Genomic DNA, 20,066 nt, shown 5'->3' with positions numbered 1-20,066 from the left:
AGCTGCCACACCTAACTTCACCATGAAACTTTTACCAGTTGCCAAATTCATTTCTCTAGAGACTATCCCATGTAATCTCTCTAGGGTCTGTGATCCTGGTACCTCATGCCCTTGTAAACACAAATATGTCAACCTTGGCAATATGACAGCTGAAGTACATGAAGAGATACATACATAGAAATCCAGAAGAAATTGGAGACCATGAAAACCACATTGCAATGTAGATTGGTCAAAAGTCAGACACTGTTGAAACCCAGTAAAACACTGGATGGTGTGAAAATACGGGTCAGTAGTGCCCTCTAGTGGTCACTAGTTAAAACTCAATGTTGCTGCACAGTATAAGCCTCAGAAATTCATCTTCCCCTCAATTTTGTGATCCATTATCCTGTGCTCAGTTGTGGATGATGATGATGATGATAAATTGTGTCATAATTTGAAAATATTTTTGTGGAGATATTTAAGTTTCAAAACTCACACAGTTTTATTCTAGTGTAACTGGGTTGTTTTGTTTTGGATTTTTAAAAATAGAATCTTGGTATATTGCCGGGGCTGGGCCTCACACTTGGAATTCTGCTGCCTGAGACTCCAAGCCTCTAGCTTCACAGGCCTGCACTGCCATACCCAGCCAGAGCCTGCTTTTGATGAGGGCAGAAGACTGAGGATGAAACAGGGCCTAGGGGCTGGAGAGCTGGATCCTCGGTTAAGGCTGCTCCTCAGAGGAGGAGTTCCTGCTGTGCTCAGTAACTTCCGACATCTGTAACTCAAGCTCCAAGGGATGCAAGGCCTTTGGTTTGGATGGCTCCTGCACTCACTCATAGGGACACTCCTGCACACACACGCACACACACACACACACACACACACTTTTGCATCGAATGGTGGCACACGCCTTTAATCCCAGTACTCAGCAAGGCAGACTCAGGCAGATCTCTGTGAGTTCAAGGCCAGTCTGGTCTACAAAGACAGTCTGGGACAGCCAAGGCTACGCAGAGAGACCCTGTCTCCAAAACAACAATAGATTTTAAATCAACCATTGATTTAAAAGTCTGTACCATTTGTATATTTGCCTTGTGAGTTTATAGATTTTTATTATATTAGTCTCAGAATTCATTAATCTTGCACATACAATGTGTCTGTAAGAAGTTTAAAAAGACAGGTTACAGGAAGCCAGGGATATGCAGAGAGACCTTGTCTCAAAGACACAAAAAAGTGAAGCGAAGAGCTGGGGATGTGGCTTGGTAGTTAAGAACCTGTACTGCTTTTGCAGAAACACAAGTTCAGTTCCCAGCCTCCACTCTAGGTGGGTGGGCTGCCTATAATTCTAGCTCCAGGCAATCCGATGCCTTCTTCTGGCCTTCATGGGCATTGTACACACACACACACACAGGGGACTACTTTTCAAAAGACTTTGGCTTTTTAAAAAAATTATGTAAGTAAACAGCAGTATTGCCAGTAAAAGCCAGTTTTACTGCCTAATATCTACTTGTTGGCCTCGGGCTAGGAGGGCAGAAAGCCTTGCAGTAGGTGCTGACTGGGAAGGGGTGGTGTCAAAGCCCTCTCACCCCTGGAGTCTGTGTTCACGGTAGGCTGGCTGGTGCCTTCAGAGTTATAGATTAAGTGAATCAACCTGAAATTGTATAATGCCAATTAACAGTGAAGTCAGTGCACAGGTGAGTGTGTGTGTTTGGAGGCCAGCGGAGGGTGCTGTGTGCTCTATTGCTCCACTGCCTGAGTCCGCAGGCAGAGCTGAGCAGTTCCTGGTAGGGAGTGAGGACTGAAATTATTAAAGCAAAGTCACACTGCACACGGGATCAGCTGGAGAGGGCTGTCAGTAAGACTGCAGCATGCATTTATACCATAATTCCTTTTTATAGGCAAAGCAAAAACAACTCACATCAGTACAAGAAAGAAGTTTGTGGAACTGCCAAACTTGTTTTCTAAAACTACTTCCCTGGAGCAGATGTGGTCAAAGGTCACACAAACAAGTTTTAAGGAACTTGTTGAAACTTCCTCTTTTCTCTGTCTCAGGGTGAAAACATGTTTTTCGCTGCTTTGTTAAGCAGCTTGACAAACAAGCAGCTCTCCACCTTAAAACAAGGTCTCTCCCTGAGCCTGCAAGTAGAACTGTAGTTAGCAAGCTTCAGCAATCCTCCTGTCTCCATGCCTCCACCACACTGAGGTTGCAGATGCACACACATCTGTACTCAGCCTTTCGAACGGGGACTGGGGACTGGAGCTCATGCCTTCATGCGTGCACAGCAAGCGTTCTTGCCTTGGGGCCTTCTCCCTGCCCACAACTTGAAAGTAAACTACCTGTGGAGTCGGTAGACGACCTCAGAGTGCCAGTCTTCACCATCATTCTTGTTCTGAGGTGGCATCTCTTTCCCGTTCTCTGCCGCATAGGCCACCTGAGGCCTTCCAGGGAGTCTCTCATCCCCACCTCCCAAAGCACTGGGATTGCAACTCAGGTGAGACAATCACAGGCTTCTTCTGGCCACCCCAGGATGTGTACGCATGCTCACACGCAAACACACACACAGGTAATTAAAGATAAAAGAAGCTTTTTTAAGAATAGGCCTCTTGATAGATAAATAGTGAAATTAGCCGATGCTGAATCCATTTCCCATGGAGATCATTAGGGACGAAAGAGAGAAAAATGCTAAAGGACACAGGATGAAAGGTTGACAGAGAGGAAACTGGAGGAGGAACAACTAAAGGCCGGAGCTTTAGTGAAGGAATGGTGGGGCACCAGAGGGGTCACTAGGGGACCACACCTACCCACAGCCGCGCTCTGTGCTTGCAGAATGAATGTTCAAGAAGGAGGGTGTCTTGGGTAGTTTTTATTGTCAGCTTGACACACTCTGGAGTCACTTGAGAAGAGGGAGTGTCTCTGCTGTCCACCGAGGGACCAGAGCTCTGCTTCACTGCGGCCAGCACAGCTTATGCTTTTGAAAAGCAGCAGAAAATCTGATCAGGACAAAAGTCTAGGAAGATTACTCAGCCACTGGGCCTGGTGGACTGGGTCAGGGGAGATTAAGAGCAGAGAGTAAGCCAGGGAGAAGGTCTGACCAGTGAGGGGACCTGGGGCAGCAGGGGAATAGAAGGATACGCTCCTGCGCTCCTCTGACTGGGGAGACCTCGCTAGAAGCAGGCAGAGCGGCTCAGACCTCTCCCTCCTCTTCAAATGCTGTCCATGCAGGCATAAGCCAGCAGCAGTGTGCAGCTTGACTCTCAGAAGGACGTCTGTGTTGATGCCCCTATGAAAATATCCCCTACATTCTGACAGACTAGGAGCTTTGCTGGACCTCACGGCAAGAGCTAACAACAACACCTGAAGCCGCTTAAGACTCTTATCCTACTGTGTCCTCAGCCTGTGTGTTTAGCCTGCCTTAATGATGACTGAGGTAATCTACAGAGATGTTAATCTACAAAGATGTCCTCAGAGAGAGGGCTTAGCAGGGAAGGTTCTGCTTGGCTTTGGAGTTGGACCTGAGGGGGCTGCTGGGAACCTGGGATCTCGTGCGGCTTTGGGGACTTACCGGACAAGAGGCTGTATGCCTAGAATGCCAAGGAGTGGAATCAAGGCTAGATATGGGGTGGTGAGTACACTGTGAGCATTTGGGGGGCACAAGAAGAAAGGGATGAGTTCATGACAGGCAGAAGGGTCTGGGGAGATGGCAGAGTTGATAGCATGCTTGACGTATAAGTGCCGGGACCCGGGTTTATCCCCAGAACGCAGAACAATCTGGATGTGGTGCACATGCTCACGATCTCAGTGATGGGGAAGCGGGGACAGAAGGCCCTTGGGGGAGGGATCTGGATCAGTGCAAGGCCTTATCTCAAAACCCGAGGAGACATCATGACCAAGGCAACTCTAATGAAATAAAGTTCACAGTATCAGAAGGTCAGTCCATTACCGCCATGGCACGGAGCATGGCAGCAGGCATGGCACCGGAGCAGGAGCTGAGAGCTACATCCTCATCTGTTGGAGGGGGAGAGAGAGACAGAGAGACAGACAGACAGACTGACTGGGCCTGGCTCGAGCTTTTAAGACCTCAAAGCCCAGGGACACACCTCCTCTAACAAGGCCACACCTCCTAATCCTACTCCTTCCAAATAGTGCCATGGCTTGATGACTAAGCATTCAGATATATAAGCATATGGGGGCCATCCAGATTCAAAACACCACACACAGCCACTGAGGAACACCACCAGGGGCTGACCTCTGACCTCCATACATACATGATCTTACATACACATGTATGCACATGAAGGAATTGTAAACACCCTCATCTTCCACTGCCCTGTGTCTGAACATGTGTGAGGACATTTTCCCAAAGATTATTGAAGTATTTAGGAGAGAGGAAGATGGGGGGGGTCACCATGGCTCTGGTTCCACACGATTCCTTAAGCGTGGTCCTTCTGTGTTTGTGGTGTTAGGGGCCCTGGGTGGGAGAGATGATCCAGAGGCAGCAAACCTCTGTGACACAGTGAAGCCAGTTTTACAGGACATCTGGGCAGAACTTGTGCAGAAAGGCTGAACTCACTAAATCCATGTCATACTGGAAGTATTCTTTTTAATTTTATTTTTACTTGTGTGCATGTGTGTCTGTGTGAGTGTATGTTACATGTGTGTTGATACTGAAGGAGGCCAGACCAGGACATAGCATCTCCTGTGGTGGAGTTGTAGCAGTTGTGGGCCGCCTGATGTGGACACTGGGAACTGAACTCAGGGTCCCTGGAGGGGCTGCAGGGACAAGTAACCACTGAGCCACAGGAAGCAGCAAGACTGAGTTCCCAGGGTTGAACCTGGGGTGAAAATAAACGAACGCCTGCTTTATAGGAAACCCTAGAAGAAGATACGGGTTTGAAATTTTCTACATTGTGAGAACCAGACAATGAAGCGAAATGAATGGCCCCCCTTCCCTGTGAGTGGTGAGTGGAATTTTTCAGTAGCTTTCCTTCTCTAGTCATGACCGAACGCACCACTGCTCTCTCTGAACTTTCCTGCCCAGGACCCGATCACTAGCAGCGATAATGTAATGAGCCGGGCTCCTGGCAGATGGTACTGTTTCTGATCTACCCAGCACAGCCTTCCTCCCTCAGAATGGAATCGAAAGTTGCTTGTAGATGGTGTCTCCCAGGGCAATACACCACCTGAAAGAACAAAACGCTGCTTAGTGCAGCACGGAGTAACTCAGAGTGGGCGTGGCCTGACCTCAAACACGTATAACTCAGCTAAAGGATGTGATGCAGGAGGTGGCACATACCGTTAGTCTCCGAGCTTGGGGGTGGGGGCAGCACATCTCAGTGAGTCCTAGGCCAGGTAGGGCCACACAGTGAGACCCTGCCTCAAAACAAACAAACCAGCAAACAGTGTGATCAACGGTTTTTACTTTGTAACTACCAACCATTTCAACTACAATTTTACAAACTTTTCCTTCTCTCTCCCCTCTCTCTCTCTCTCTCTCTCTCTCTCTCTCTCTCTCTCTCTCTCGCTTTCTTCCTTGTTTTCTCCCCACCACCCTGGCCACCTAGGGGCTGGACTCAGGGCTTGGTGCCGGGTAGGTAGACTCTCTACCACCTGAACTGTATCCCACGCCTAGAAAATCTCAGCTGACCCGGAAGAAATACTGAACTGATTCAGGCTGGTGACAGAACACCAGCTTCTCTTCAAACTGTGGGACATTGCCAAAGTTTGTCCTCAGTAGACAGAACAACTGCTTTTGTGGTGTGTGTACGGTGTGTGCCTATGTTTGTGTGTATATGTGGTGTGTGTTTGTGTATATCTGTGTGCATGTGTTATGTGTGTGTGGTGTCTATGTGTGTTGTATGCATGTGTGGTGTGTGTATGTGGGTATGTCTCTGTGTGTGCGTCAGCCTCTGGAGTAGCCAGGACCACAGAGAGGCCACAGCACCTTGCCCTCGTTTCTTCTTGCGGGGATTAAAGCTCCATCATCTGCACGGTCACCCAGGCATTCCTACAGTCATCACTTGGTGCTCGAGCTTCAGCCTGTCTACACTACAGTCTCATGAAGGGAACGGTGTTGTTGTGTTGGGTACAAAGGTGTCTCGGTACGTTTGTCAGATGGATAATTGTCATCTGTTTGCATGGTCAGTTCTATTCCATGCACCAGAAAAGAAAAAGAAAAGGAAGAAAACTTTTCCTCCCCTTTTCTTCTTTTAATCAGGGAAACAGGCAGCCCTGGACAAAGCCTGTTCTCTTCCAGGGAGTTAGGAATGAGCATTTCCCAGCAAAGACTTCTGCTTAGAATTACTAAAAAGAAAGTTCGCAGATCCTCAGAGGGAGGTGGGATTCTACCTGAGGTGAGGCTCAGAAACACAGCCTCCATGGCCTGCCTGTGGAGAGCAGAAGGAAGTGACCAGGTGATGGAGCAAGGTCACATCAGAAAAGTTCTGCGTGTGTACATCAGAGGATGCAAACTAAGAAACTGGCCATGCTGCCTGAGAGCCACCGCAGTGCCAAACGGTGGGAGGAGAGAGCACAGTCCTGTGAGTGTCCCTGTCCTCCACAGTGGACTGTCACTTTTATTCACCTGATTTAACTGTCATCTCTGAGGCTCACTGCCTCTGTCTGCAAAGGCCTGGTCCTGGAAGCTTCCAGCCTCTGTACAATCTAATCTAGGCCTAGAATGTTTTCAGCTTGAGACTTAAAAAGCTTAATAAACTCACCCTTTCTAGCTCTTTCTGAACGCCGGCTGCCTGATTCAACTCAGCTGTTGCTCAAACCCCTCTCCCAGCTGAGCGATTCCACCTGGCTTCTCTCAGTTTCTCACAGAGTAGCTCCGCTTCGCCGTAAACTAACTCTAGCAGTCTGTTCTAATCTGCTGGCTCCTTCTCGTTCTCTGGCTCATTCTCTCTTCAACGTCTGTAACACTTCCCCGGTAAAAACTGCCTCCGAACTGCTCCGAAACTCACCTTCCCTGCACCGTGTCTCAACACACTCTCAGCCAAGGTGCCTGAACCGCACCGACTAGAGCTCGGAGACCTGCTTGCCTCTGTCTCCTGAGACTAAAGGCGGGTCTGTATTTCAGCCGGATCAACCGACCTAGAAAAACCCAGCCTGTTCCTTACTATCCAGAAATATACCTTCAAACTTCTAAATTATGAGACCACACCCTGGCGCAGGTCAGGGGAGGGGTGGGGGTGGGGCGAGGGAAGGAACCGGGCCTCTCGGCCGGGAGCTGGGAGGAAATAAAGCAATGATGCTATCAGACCTTTCCCTGCCACCTCCCCTCCAGGGATAAAAGTTCCCGCTCATCCTTGCGTCCGCGGCCCTGGAGTGAGCGGGAGGCCGGCTGCAGCTCGCTGAGGGGCGGTCGCTGATGCAATCTGTGGCAGAGCGCGCCGGGCTCTCCAGCCTCCCCGCTTCAGGACCCTGAGCGCCACGTGTCGCCGTGCCGCCGCCAACGCGGGAGGAGACCCAGATCCGCAGCCAGGAGCTGGAGCCACGACGCGGGCCACGGGCGATGAAGGTAAGTGGCTCCTCAGTTCAGGCTGGGATGCAGCCACCTCCCTGGGACGTCCCGGGCAGAGACGGGAGGATGGAAGGACCAGCTTGCTTTGTTCTCTGTCCCCGGCCACCAAGCGTGGGGCCCCCGGCCTCGCCTCCGCCCGCAGATGCTCCCACGCGGGCTCGTGCCTGGGGTCTGCGCGCACGGTCCCCAGCTTCGGGGGACGCCGCGGGGCCTGTCCCACACGCTCCCGAGGAGGGAGGAAGGACGAGCCCTTGCGCCTGAGCTGCCGGAGACGGGGTTCGCGGAGGACGCGGAGGGGTGCCCTCCTGCCTGGGCATAGCAGAGGCGGAGGCGGACCCTCGGCTGCCCGAAGCTCCCCGTCCCGGATCCAGCTTCTGGGAGTCAGCATCCCCCAAGGACGGGAGCGTGCGGCGGGCGGGCGCGCCATTCTGGGGCCACTCGGAGGGGGCTGGCCCTGAGGCCAGCCAGAGGCGCCTGCAGGCTGCTTCCCCGGGCTTTGGCTCTCTGAAAAGCGCCCTTTCCTAAGGGACGCGGTACCCGGCCGCTCGCGCCGTCACCCAGCTTCCCGGAAGGAAGATTCCTGCAATCAAGCGTGGGCTTTGGGGCGCAGCCACGTTTCAGGGTCTGCGGAGGCGGGGAGGGGCTTAGCCGCTGCCTGCCCGAGCCCCACGGCGCGGAAGCCTCCCGTCGGGTCTCCACTCACACCGCGCTTCCCCTGCCTCCGACGGACGTGGCTCTTCTCCCCCCTACATCTCTACCCTGCTAAATCTCATGCATCTGTGCTCTTTATACGCGCGCACGTATTGTGTTCGCTCTTTCTTAGTCAGCTGCTCGTTCCGTGCGTAACTACCTTAAAATGTGAGTTCGCAAACTCCGTGGTCTGTGGACGGGGAAAAAGCCGGAGGCCGCGAGCTAGCTGGGCAGAGGGGCTTACGGCCCCCAGCTGCCCCCCCCCCCCCCCCCCGGCCAGGCGCGGAGCGGCGGAACCAGTGGAGGGCTGCTCTGGGGTGGCGGCTGCCTGGTCGGGAGGGGGTGGGGCGTTATCGCCGCCAACTCTGCTCTCTGAGTCATAGAGACAGAGGATGGAAAGTTTTAGAAAACGTCCCTGAAAGCCATGCTCAGCACACACCTGTAGCCCCAGCCCTTGTGGGGTGGAGAGAATCGGGAGTTAAGGGCCATCCTTGGCTATACAGCAGCCCCTCGACACCCTGAGCTAGAGCGGAGGCTTGGGGGAGTCTGGGTGTATGAGCTATTCTCAGCTCACTGGAACCCGAAGCTTATCTGTAACGGGTCGGGAAGGAGAAAAGCAGAGTCACAGGCTGTAAGCACTGATGCGGCCAGCAGGTGGCGTAAGCTCAGCTGCACTGTGTGTGTGTGTGTGTGGGGGGGGGGGTCAGCCAGCCTGTTTTTCGTGTGTGCGCGCACCCAGAGAGGCTCGGAGAGGCCACTGGATCTCTACAGCTAGAGTTACAGGTGGTTGTGAGCAACATGGTGTGGGCGCTGGAACTTGGTTCTCTGGAAGAGCAACAAGTGCTTTTAACTACTGAGCTATCTTCTTCAGCTTGGGGGAAGAAATGATGGTATGAAAATTTTCTCACAATTCAAAAGCTCTAGGCCATCTGTTATACAGATTGTACAAGACCAGCCTAGGCTCCATGAGACCCTGCCTCAAAAGAGCAGAATAAAAAAAGAATGTCTGTAGCACTAAAAATATTAAGGACTCCTGATTCACCGTTTCTTTAAACTGAGACTGTCATGTATGACACTTCCTAACAGATAAAACTGTGCCACGTGACTGGCAATAAATAGCCCCATCTTCTTTAGAAGCAGAAAGGGAAACCAATTAGACGAAAGAAGAAAGTTTCAACTCTGAGTGTCCGGGCTGCATCTGAACATTTAAGGAACCTCAGTGGGAAACTGGCTTTCCTGTGTGCAGCTCTGGCCAACCAGGAAAGGGTAACTAGCTAGTGTTCTCAGGAGATGGACAGCCACACAGCATAGTGGCCTCAGTTTAAGGCCAAGCATCCTTCCCAGTTCTGCCCAGGGCTCTCATTAAGCCGGGCCACAACTACGCTCTACCGAGCTCGGGCTCTGTGGTTCTTTTCCGCTCCCTGAACTATACACAGATCAGCTTTCACAAATGACACGTGATGTCAAAGGGGCTCTCGACTCTGCGGGTGGTGGAACCGTAGAGGAACGTGCACTCAAAACACGACTGTACAGCAAGAGATCGCATCCAAAGACCTTGCAGGTCAGTGTTATCTGGCTGGAGTACAGACCCGCCTTCAATCCAGGAGGCAGAGACAAGCAGCTCTCTGAGCTCTAGTCAGTGCTGTTCGGGCAGTTTGGTTAAGTGTTGACAGGCAGTGAAGTGGAGGTGGGTTCACGGCAGTTGAGTTCTCTAAGTCAGAGGCAGGTTTGCTGGGAGTTTTACAGAGACGGGTTGAAGAGAGAACAAACTGGATACATGTGAAGACAGACGGAGCCAGAGAATGAGAAGGAGCCGCAAGATTAGAACAGATTGCCAGTGTTAGTTTGAGGCCAACCAGAGCAGTTCAGTGAGAGGCAGAGAGGGAGGCCAGATTGAATCAGTCAGCTGGGAGAGGAGTTTAAGCCAGAACAGCTGAGGTGAGCCAGCCAGCCCAGAGCTCAGAAAGAACGAGAAAGGTGAGCTTATTCAGCAGTGAGTCTCAGAGGCTGGGAACATTCTAGGCCTAGATGAGACTGTACGGAGGCTGGAAGCTCCAGGACTAGGTCAGCAGACGGAGACAGTAAGCCTCAGAGACAACAACTAAAAGATGACAATTACCTGCAACTGTTTCTGCAGGAGGAAGACTGTTGGGTCAGGTGTTCCAGGCCAGCCTGAGCTACACAAGGCCATCACCAACAAAACAACAATGAATATAAAGAGTTTCAGACCCAGTATGCATCTTCCCCAGAAAAATTCTAAGTGAGGGTGCGGAGAAGCGGCTCAGTAGTTAAGAGCGAGTGTTTGTATGACATTTGAGGCCTGAGTTTTAGAACCCTAATTAGCAGTGGTAAAGAGCTGAGGAAAGGACAGCGCAGGGAACAGGCACCAGGTGGGTTCTCTCACGGCTGCCTGGAACCTCGGAACTTACAGGCACAGCTCAGGAAGAGTAGGAGCACGCTAACACTGGCCAGAACAAGAAAAAGCAGAAGTCCCAGGGACACTTGTGTGTCCAGGCGTCTGTGGGAGTTGGACTAGGGCAAAGTACCCAGTAAAGAGGAGGTAGTCAGTTTACTAAAAGGGCTCAGCTGACCCTAAGTTACCGCCTTTGCTGTCCAGGCTCCGCTTCCCTGCCTTTTAGCCAAGACCCTGACTGATGGACGCTGAGAAAGGAGGACCTCAGGGGTGGTGTGGAGGCAGCTTCAGCGAGTCGGCTTAATTAATTTAATTGGGGGAACAAACGCTGTTTAAACCTTTGAGGGGTGGGTAGGGGCTTTCTGGGTAAGTGCACATCATTGGCCAATCCAAGGTTTTTGGAGCCTCATTTGCATGAGGAAAAATTCCAGGTGCTTCTGGACAAGACCTTATAAGGGAGAGGAAGCTTAACCTGACTACCAGGCTACCTGGACCTCCTGCCGATCTCAAGACAAGATTTCTGGGTTTGGACACATCTCCATCCCACTTACTCCAGGGAACACTCCCTGACCCCACACACCTTGACAGCCACATTCAAAACCTGTTTGGTTTGGTTTGGTCTTTTGAGACGGGGCCTCACTATTTGCTCTGACTGGCCTGGAGTTCACTATGTAGACCTGGCTGGCCTCTAGATCATAGTGATCCCCCTGCCTCTGCTTCTTGAGTGCTAGGATCTAAGGCCTTCATCATGGTGCAGGTCCCCTGTGCTCCTCCCCAACCTTGAGACCCTGTGTGGCCTGGAGCTCTCTTTGTAGGTGAGGCTGGTCTCACAGAGATCTGCCTGTCTCTTGACTGCTGGGATTAAAGAGGTACAGCACATGCTCTCACCTTTAAACAACAGCATGGTAGGTCTGCCTAAGTTATCCGACTTCATGCATTTAAAAGAGGATGAAGTCACTGCCCTGGAACAGAGGTAAGCATGGCAGCCACCCAGTGTCATAACTGTCCAACAAAATGTGGGACTGAACTAGTTTCTTTAACCTGCACAACTTTCCAAAGAGGACCACCACACAGAGAGGCTTGGGGGCCAATCAGTTTCTCAGTTTCCAGCTTTTTGGGTAAAGCCAACAGAAATGACTGATCAGGCTAAAAAATCAAAATGGAGTCAGTCACACCAAAGTTCCATGTTAGGAGTGTGTGTGTGTGTGTGTGTGTGTGCTCGCACATGAGTGTGCAAGTGTGTGCCTGTGTGTATGTCTGTGGTTCACATGTAGTCTGACTTGAGGGGCTCAGTTCCTTCCAGCACCCTGTGGGTTTGGGAGATCAAGTTCAGGCTTGGCAGAAATGTCCTTTTGCACTGAGCCATGTCTGCAGCCTGTGGTTTTGTCCTTGGTAAGCCTTTATTTAAATCTCCCCAAGGTTTGCCTGGCAGAGAACATCTGAGGGAGGGATCATCTTGGCAGACAGGCCTCCCTCTCTTCTTCACACATGCTTTTCACCCTCTAAGAAAACCAAAGCATTCACTGCAAATGGAAAGCCACAGAGGTTGCTGGGGCAGAAAGAATGACTAACTTAGGCGATTGTGTCCTGATCCCTCCTCTAATCAGCCACCGTAAATCCCAGTCTTTCCTCCCAGCTCTGCTTCGCTCAGAACTCACTCCCAGGCAGGGCAGACAATGTGTGTCCCCCTGATGGGGGCACTCCATCCTGACTGTCAGACAGCGCAAGGTGGATTACTTAAAGTCCTCCATTTTCCCCATCTCTATAAAGTAGGTCCTGCTTGTTACCATGGTACTCAAGACAGGAGCCCGGGGGCAGCGGACGCCTGTGGGTGGACACAGGACACGACTCCACCAGTCCTTACGGTTAGGCAGGATTCTTACAGACAGGGGAAATCATGGCAGCATGGGAGGGAGAGTAACCTCTCTCCTGAGTCGGCCCCAGCCCCTCAGCAGCTGAGGAACAAAGCTTTCAGAGCAGTCGACGTTTGCTGAAGGCATTTCTCCCTCCTGATCGCTTAGGCCTCTCACCAGCTGTCTCTTGTGCAAGCACAGTGGCTCCTGGATTTAGCTGGTAATCTTGTAATCCCACCCAAGGCACTTCCCGGGCCGCCACACTGAGGCAGAAGTCAGAAGGAGTTTAGGCATTTCAAAACTAGTCCTGACCTTCCAGAGACACCATGTGGAAATGTGGAAGGCGCTGTGGTGTCGGCTGCAGGCCCATCTGCTTCATGGGTGATGGTTTGCAGGGAAGAAAGAGAAGGGGGAAACGGTGTATTATAATCTGAAGGAGGGAGGGAGGGAGGGCGGGAGGGAGAGAAGGAGGAAGGAAAGAAAGAAAGAAGGAAAAGAGAAGAAAAAAGAAAAATGCCCTCTGCTTGATCTTTAGAGAACTATCCCGATTTAGGCTGGAACTCTGGTGCCAGGAAGAAATAATTTATCCTCTATGCCAAGAGAAGACAGGCCCCTTTCCCCACACCCCACTGTAATTCTGCCTGTCCTCTACTATCTACAAATACACACCTCTTGCTGCCATGACCGAGCTCTCCTGAAAGCCCTTTAGTGTCCTGAATTTGTCTTTTGGTTTCCTTCCAGTCAGTGTGTTGGTTGAACACTCTGACCAGTTTCTAGGCTTCAGTCAGGGCTACATAGTGAGACCTTGTCTTAAAGTAAAATAAAAATGAAGCCAAACCAGGTCTTTAAAATGTGATTCTAAAGAGAGAACATTCGTTTATTGTGTGTGTGTCTATGTGTCTATAATTCACACGTAGTCTGACTTGTGTGTGGGGGGGTGTCAGTTCCCTTCCAGCACCCCGTGGGTTTGGGAGATCAAGTTCAGGTCGTTAGGCTTGGCAGAAATGTCCTTTTGCACTGAGCCATGTCTGCAGCCTGTGGTTTTGTCCTTGGTAAGCCTTTATTTAAATCTCCCCAAGGTTTGCCTGGCAGAGAACATCTGAGGGAGGGATCATCTTGGCAGACAGGCCTCCCTCTTCTCCTTCACACATGCTTTTCACCCTCTAAGAAAACCAAAGCATTCACTGCAAATAGAAAGCCACAGAGGTCACTGGGGCAGAAAGAATGACTAACTTAGGCGATTGTGTCCTGATCCCTCCTCTAATCAGCCACCGTAAATCCCTGTCTTTCCTCCCAGCTCTGCTTCTCTCAGAACTCACTCCCAGGCAGGGTGGAACAGGATCCCAGCAGTTGCAACTACTGCACTCATCCACTTATCAAAAAAAAAAAAAGGAAAGAAAAGAAAAGAAAAGGGTCTCGGTGCTCTGTAGCACTTACTGCTCTTAGAGAAGACTGGAGCTACTTCCTAGAACCCATGTTTGCTGGCTCCCAACAGCCTGGCACTCGGGACCCGGCATCCTCTCCTGGTGTTGGAAGGCTCTGTATTCACAGGCACATACATATACAGACAATTAAAAACAAGCATAAATCATTTATCTGGGAAAGGTAAGGCATGCCTTCAAATACCAGTCCTCAGAAGCCAGAGGCAGGTGCTTATTGTGGGTTTGAAGCTAGCCTGGCTTATGTAGTGAGTTCCAGGCTAGCCAGGGCTATGTAATGAGACGCTGTTTAAAAATAAATTTTTTAAAAAGTAAATTTAAAGAAACTGCATATTTATTTTAGAGCAAAAGGAGGAAAAAGGAAAAGCAGTTTCTTGCCAAGCCTTTGAGATGTAACGTAAGAGCTGTTAAAATGATGCCTATGAATCCGAACCTGATGCTTGACTGTGGTTGGGAGAAGCTAAATCACGTTCTTGGGTGGATCTTTTTTACTGAGTCTTTGTCTCTCTCTCACTCTGTGCCTGCCTGTCTGTCTCTCTCTAAATGTGTGTGGGTAGCTTGCTTACATGTTTGTGTATGTTCCATGTGCATGCCGGAAGCTGCAAAGGCAGAGGAGGGCAGTGGATCCCCTACAGCTAGAATTACAAATGATTTTGGGCCATCATGGGGCTTCTGGGAACGAACCCTGCACCTCGGTAAGAGCCGTCAGTGCTGTTAACCACTGAGCCATCTTCCTGGCCTCCCAAATTTTACTGTTATTACCATTTAAGATTGCCAGTGCTGGAACTTGAACCCAGAGCCCTGGGCGCCTTGGACAAGCATTCCACCTCCCCAGCCTTCTCTGTCTCTCTTAACTCTTAAAAATGTTTTTGCCTGAATGCTAGTTCTGCATTCTACTGGCTTACCCTCAAAAGCCAGTGTTTGTTTTTAGCAAAATCTCAAATGTTCAATTTTACCAATCGGGAGCCAGATGCTGAGGTAAAAGCTCAGAGAGGCAGAGGAAGCATCCGCTGACCTTCCTTCTCAGCTGACGTCCCTTCTTGCCCCCGAAAGGAAGCTCTTCCTCTCCATGCCATCTCAAAAAAAAAAACAAAAAACAAAAAACAAACCCTCAAACTGAATGTCCCTCCCTTCTGCTTCCCATGATCCTCTCTTTCCATCCTCTTATTCTGTTTACTTTTTATTTTTTTGTTTTTTAATGTTTGCTTCCTGGTTGCTTGCTCGTGACCTATCATGGACTTTATTTAATCCTACTCGGGCAGAAAGCTCTGGTTAAAGCTGTGCGCTGGGGATGAGCCGCACCTCAGCTAGAAACAGGTTTTCCCTGTTTATAAATAACTTAATCTTGGGTTTCACAGTGTGATCAAATATCCTGCAGCAAGCCGGGGGTCCAGTTTTCCCTGAGTGTCAAGGTCCCTAAAGATGAACATAGCTCCTTCGGATGTGTGATTGACAGTTCCCTGCCCAAACTGGCAAAGGCATTAGAAGGAGCTCGCCAGGACCAGGCATGCCCTTGGCGCTGTTGCCTCAGGAAGCTTGATGGGTACGCTCAGCAGGCTGGTGTTTGCAGTGGGCTTAATGACTCAGCACGGAGTGCTGGGTGCCTGGTTACGTCATTTCTGATAGGGCACAGCAGTTCGTAGCCAGAATGATGGCGGATGAAAGAAATGACTTCACCCAGGTCCAGTCTTGTGAACTAAGGAGGTTTTTGGAGGGGTTCTGTTGAGAGGCAGGAGGTCATGGATGAGGGGTGTGGCCTTTTCCTCAGGGCCATCCACACGCTGTTTAGAGCAGAGACTACCTTGCCTGGGCAGTGAACACAGTGGTAGCCAGGTCTGTGGTAATGGAAATGGACCTGTTGACACAAGTGCAGCTTGTAGCAGGAGGGTCACGGGACCCTCACTTGGAGTCCTGAAGGGGGAAGTGATCTGAAAGTAGGAAATTATGGTTGAGGTAGCCTTTACGAACCAGCCATCCATGCTGGTGGGTCTGTCGTTGGCTGCTACCCTGTTGGGGATTGACTGATGTTTGTTCACATCTCCCCCCAAAAATGTTGATACAACAAGGGGTTACTTTCATGAACAGGAGTGGTTCAGGCAGTTGTGTCACCCCAAAGCCCTGCCTGAGTGACAGTTCAGAAAGTTGTGGTGGGGGCCACATGCAGCGGTCTTCCATGTCTGGGCTCTGTATTTTTTTACTAGGGCACCTCAGGGAGCATAGCAGGCTTGCAGTGGCCACACTGCACCCTCCTCAGCACCCCCATTGCCTTCATTCCCTCCCTCCCTCCTTCCTTCCTTCCCTCCCTCCTTCCTTCCCTCCCTTCCTTCTTTTCTTCCTTCCCTCCTTCCTCCCTCCCTCCTTTCTTCTTTCCCTCCTTCCCTCCCTCTTTCCTTCCCTTCTTCCTTTCTTTCCTCCCTTCCTCCTTTCTTCTTTCCCTCCTTTCTTCCCTCCCTTTCCTTCCCTTCTTCCTTCCTTTCCTCCCTCCCTCCTTTCTTCCCTCCCTCTTTCCTTCTTTCCCTCCTTCCTTTCTTTCCTCCTTTCTTCCCTCCCTCCCTCCTTCCTGTCTTCCCTCCTTCCTTCCTTCCTTCTTTCCCTCCTTCCTTCCCTCTTATTAAATGACTACAGAACAATAGGCCTCCTTACCGAATTTTTATACTCTGTTTCTGTTGCCTCTCCTTGTTGTCCTCCCCCATCTCTCTGTCCCCGCCTTTCCCACTGTACCCTTTTGCCTCCAATGTCCCCATTATTTGTGTTGTTTCTTTTCCCATGCACTCCCTCCCCTCTTGACACCCCTCTCATACACCCCTAGCTAGTTTCCTCCCACCGAGATGCAAATATTTAACAATTAGGAGCTAGCATCCCCGTGTGGGAGACAGCCTATGGCCCTGGGCTCGAGTCTCTGAACAAAGCAGTGAAGTTACGGTTTATGAAATTGATTAATTTTGATTGGGTACTTAATTACACTGAGGAGGGCCCAGAACAGTAGATACCCCTGGCGTCTATCTGGGGTATTAACCCGGGGAGGAGGGAAAGGCCCACCTGATTGTGAATAACCCACAGCATTGGAGTCCTAGGCTGAGGCAGAGGGAGAAGGGGAAAGCCAGCATGGCCCCTGCTTTCACAGGCCTGCCTCAGATCTGTTTAAATGTGAGGCCTGGCAGCTTAACACTCCTGCCCCATGTCACCCCACCACAGCTGGACTCTGCTCTCCACTGAGAGCTGACGTGAGCCCTTCCTCTCCTACACTGCTTTCGTGAGGTATTTCCTCACGGTAACCAGGGAGTGATCAAGACTGTTGAGTAGCACAGGTCTCGTGGGGATGACGTACAATGTGAGGGGAGAAAGAGAAGATATAGGAGAGGGTGTGCCAGGCCCAGATGAAGGTGTGCAATTCCTCCTCCTTCCTGCCCAAATATGTCAGGGGGTTGCAAGCAGGAGGAGATCTTACACTTTACTGCCCTGGCTAGGTTTTGTCAATTTTACAGAAACTAGAGTCATGTGGGAGGAAGGAACTTGAGCTGAGAAAACGCCCCATTCAGGCTGGCCAAGGCTTGACCAAGGTAATTTTCTTAGTTGTTGATCGATGTGGGAGGGCCCGCTCACTAAAGCCACTGCCGCCGTGGGAAGGCCCTGCCTGAATTCCGTCAGTGATGGACTCTGATCCCTACATGTGCGCCAAATAAACCCTAGCGCTGAGCTGCCTTTGCCCGTGGTGTTAAACACACGGCAGAGAGCACACGGAAGCTTTCTCCAGAGGCGACTGCTGAGCTGCGGCTGGTCACTAACAGCGAAGCAAGTGGCGTTGCAGTCAGCACAGGCGACGGTTGCCGGGCCGGGCTGCCCTACAGGACCGTCAAGGAGAGTCAATGCTTGCTGGCAGAGGCATTTCCTGCCGTTATATCAGAACCAGGCTTGAGCAGCACCCTGTACCTTTATGTGGTCATCATGGGGCCTCCTGGGACACCCATTTTGTGTCTGTGCACAGTTTTGTGCAAGAGTGCAGTACCTGTGGGGACCGGAAGATGCTGTAGTAAATAAAAAGTGAGTGTTGGACTATATAATGTTTATTATTTATTATTAGCCCTATAATTATTGTGGCAGTTTTATGTAACCCGCTATCACAGATAATAAGACACAGACACCTGTTAGATTTATAATTGTCTTATTTACCTTGCGCTGGGCAGATGTCTTATTTATGCTGTCTCAATAACCTCATCATCCCTCTCCCAGCCCCCAGCCCCTGCCATCCACCTTAATCATTCCTATCTGGACTGCCTCCCATCTATAATCCCATGGTACTTGCTTGTATTCTTCATCTGGGCCTTCCACGCTGTTATTGGAGTCCTTTCTCCCAGCCCACATGGATTCTCCACCGCGCTAACCTCTGGTGACACCCTTCTTCCTCTCTTTCTGTCTGTTTCCCGTGATTCTCCTGTCCTCAAAGCTGGGGAACCTTAGCCACGCCCACTCCATCCTGCACTGCCCGGCTATAGGCCACTTAATCAGCCAATCAGGTAGGTACACACAACAAGGTTAGGTGTATCCAGGCAACAACATACAAGCTTCAGACCAACAAGAAGAGGGTGTCAGAAGATTTCGTCAGGGCTGGAGTTACAGGTGGTTGTGAGCTCCCCTGTGTGGGTGCTGGGAACCAGAGTCCAGTTCTCTGCGTGAGCATCAAGAGTTCTTAGGCACTGAACTGCCTCACCCGCTCTATGATGTGAATTCTAAAAACAGAGCGCCATCTAGCGTGGTGTGCAGGAGGCAGAAGCGGGCAGGTCTCTGTGAGTTTGAGACAAAAAAAAAATCAGTACCTACTCAAGTGTCAGTGTGAAAAACAAAATGTTAAAGGAAATACCTGTTTTTTTTTCAAGCCTTATTTAATTACGCTTAATGTTTACCTCTCAGAACTTGAAATGTGAGTCTGTTTTTTGTAAAATGCAAAGTTCTGAGCTTCAGTGCTTGCAAACACATGGTGAAATCTCTAATCTCTGCTTAGACTCTGATTCTCTGTCCATCTGTCACTGCTGTGAAAAGAGCTTGAAGATGGCCTGGGGCTTTCCAAGCCAAGGCTGTCCTTTGAGTACTGAGAATAATGAGACAGGCAGGAGGAGGAGTGAGGAGCAGGCCCGGGTGTCTGTCCTGAGGAGCTTGGGGTAGCAGAAGCCTTTGGCACATTCATTTCCCCAGTGACAGCGACTGCCATGTGTCTGTGCCGAATTTCGTGCGGTGTTCTGAGGAGACTCGTTACAGGTCATCTGTGAACCTGCCTCCCGGCTGGCTTGCCCTGCGCAGGTCTATGGGAGCTGAGGTAAGGAGATTTAAAGATTAGGTCATGGAGTGTTAATCGATTGTTCTTGCAGAAGGGACAATTGGATTTAAGAGATTTGTGAAGAAAAAGCAAACAAATTAAAACATTGAAAGAACAAATCCAGAGTACAGGAAATAGCAGCAATGTAAAAGCAAGAGCGGGCCACGTCTTCTCTGGGAGCTGATTTGCAGTTCTCATCACAGGGGCTGCTGTTAGGAGATAACGGAGATTCAAGCTCGTGGTGGTGTAGGTTAGCATGTCTGAAGGTCTGGGTTTGCCCGCAGCACACGGCACAACCTGGGCATGGTGGGGCATGCTTGTAATTGCAGCACTTGGGAGGAGAGGGACGAGAACTAAAAGGTCAAGGCCACACGTTGGTATGTAGTGAGTTTGCAGCCAGCGTGGGTTAAACGAGATACCCTGTCAGAAGCAGGCGGACTTGATCAGAAGTGACAAGTAGCGAACCACAGGCTTTTCTCACTGTCGCTCATTGCTTCAGTCACCTGACAGGGGTGGGGGTGGGAGGAGGACTCTCTGGCCAGGCTCAGAGTCTCATCAGTGTAGCCTGCCAGACTTCATCCCCTCAGACCACAGCATCTGGAGAGTCCGTCGTTCCAAATGTCTCCACTGAGCTCTCCTGGAAATTCCTTCTTTTTTTCCCATTCCCATACCATCCTCTTTGTCTTACCCTCTGCCCTTCCCCTGTCCTGCCTCCTGCCCACTCTGTGTGAAAGTTGCTGAAATCTGGCTGTTTCCTTCTGTTGTCTGATTCTTCTATTCATCTCTTATAGAGTAGCAGAGAGAGAGAGAATTCTACCCTCGTCTAGCTTAGTGAACCACTGAGTTTATTGGGGTTGCTTA

The 20,066-nt window shown here is 50.5% G+C and overlaps 1 protein-coding gene across 1 annotated transcript in view; it reads left to right on the top strand.

The window, feature by feature from the left end:
- Positions 1-7,364: 7,364 nt before the first annotated feature.
- The window catches only part of Bcat1 (branched chain amino acid transaminase 1), a 70,544-nt gene continuing 57,842 nt past the window's right edge, over positions 7,365-20,066 (top strand). The window contains exon 1 of the mRNA XM_021654202.2: positions 7,365-7,496. Coding sequence (XP_021509877.1) covers positions 7,491-7,496 — 6 coding nt within the window. The 5' untranslated portion in view covers positions 7,365-7,490. The remainder of the gene's footprint in view (positions 7,497-20,066) is intronic.

The sequence above is a fragment of the Meriones unguiculatus genome, chromosome 5 (genome assembly GCF_030254825.1).
Source record: "Meriones unguiculatus strain TT.TT164.6M chromosome 5, Bangor_MerUng_6.1, whole genome shotgun sequence".
NCBI lineage: Eukaryota > Metazoa > Chordata > Mammalia > Rodentia > Muridae > Meriones > Meriones unguiculatus.
Note: the sequence above shows the minus strand (reverse complement) of the source record. Positions and strands in the feature narration are given on the sequence as shown.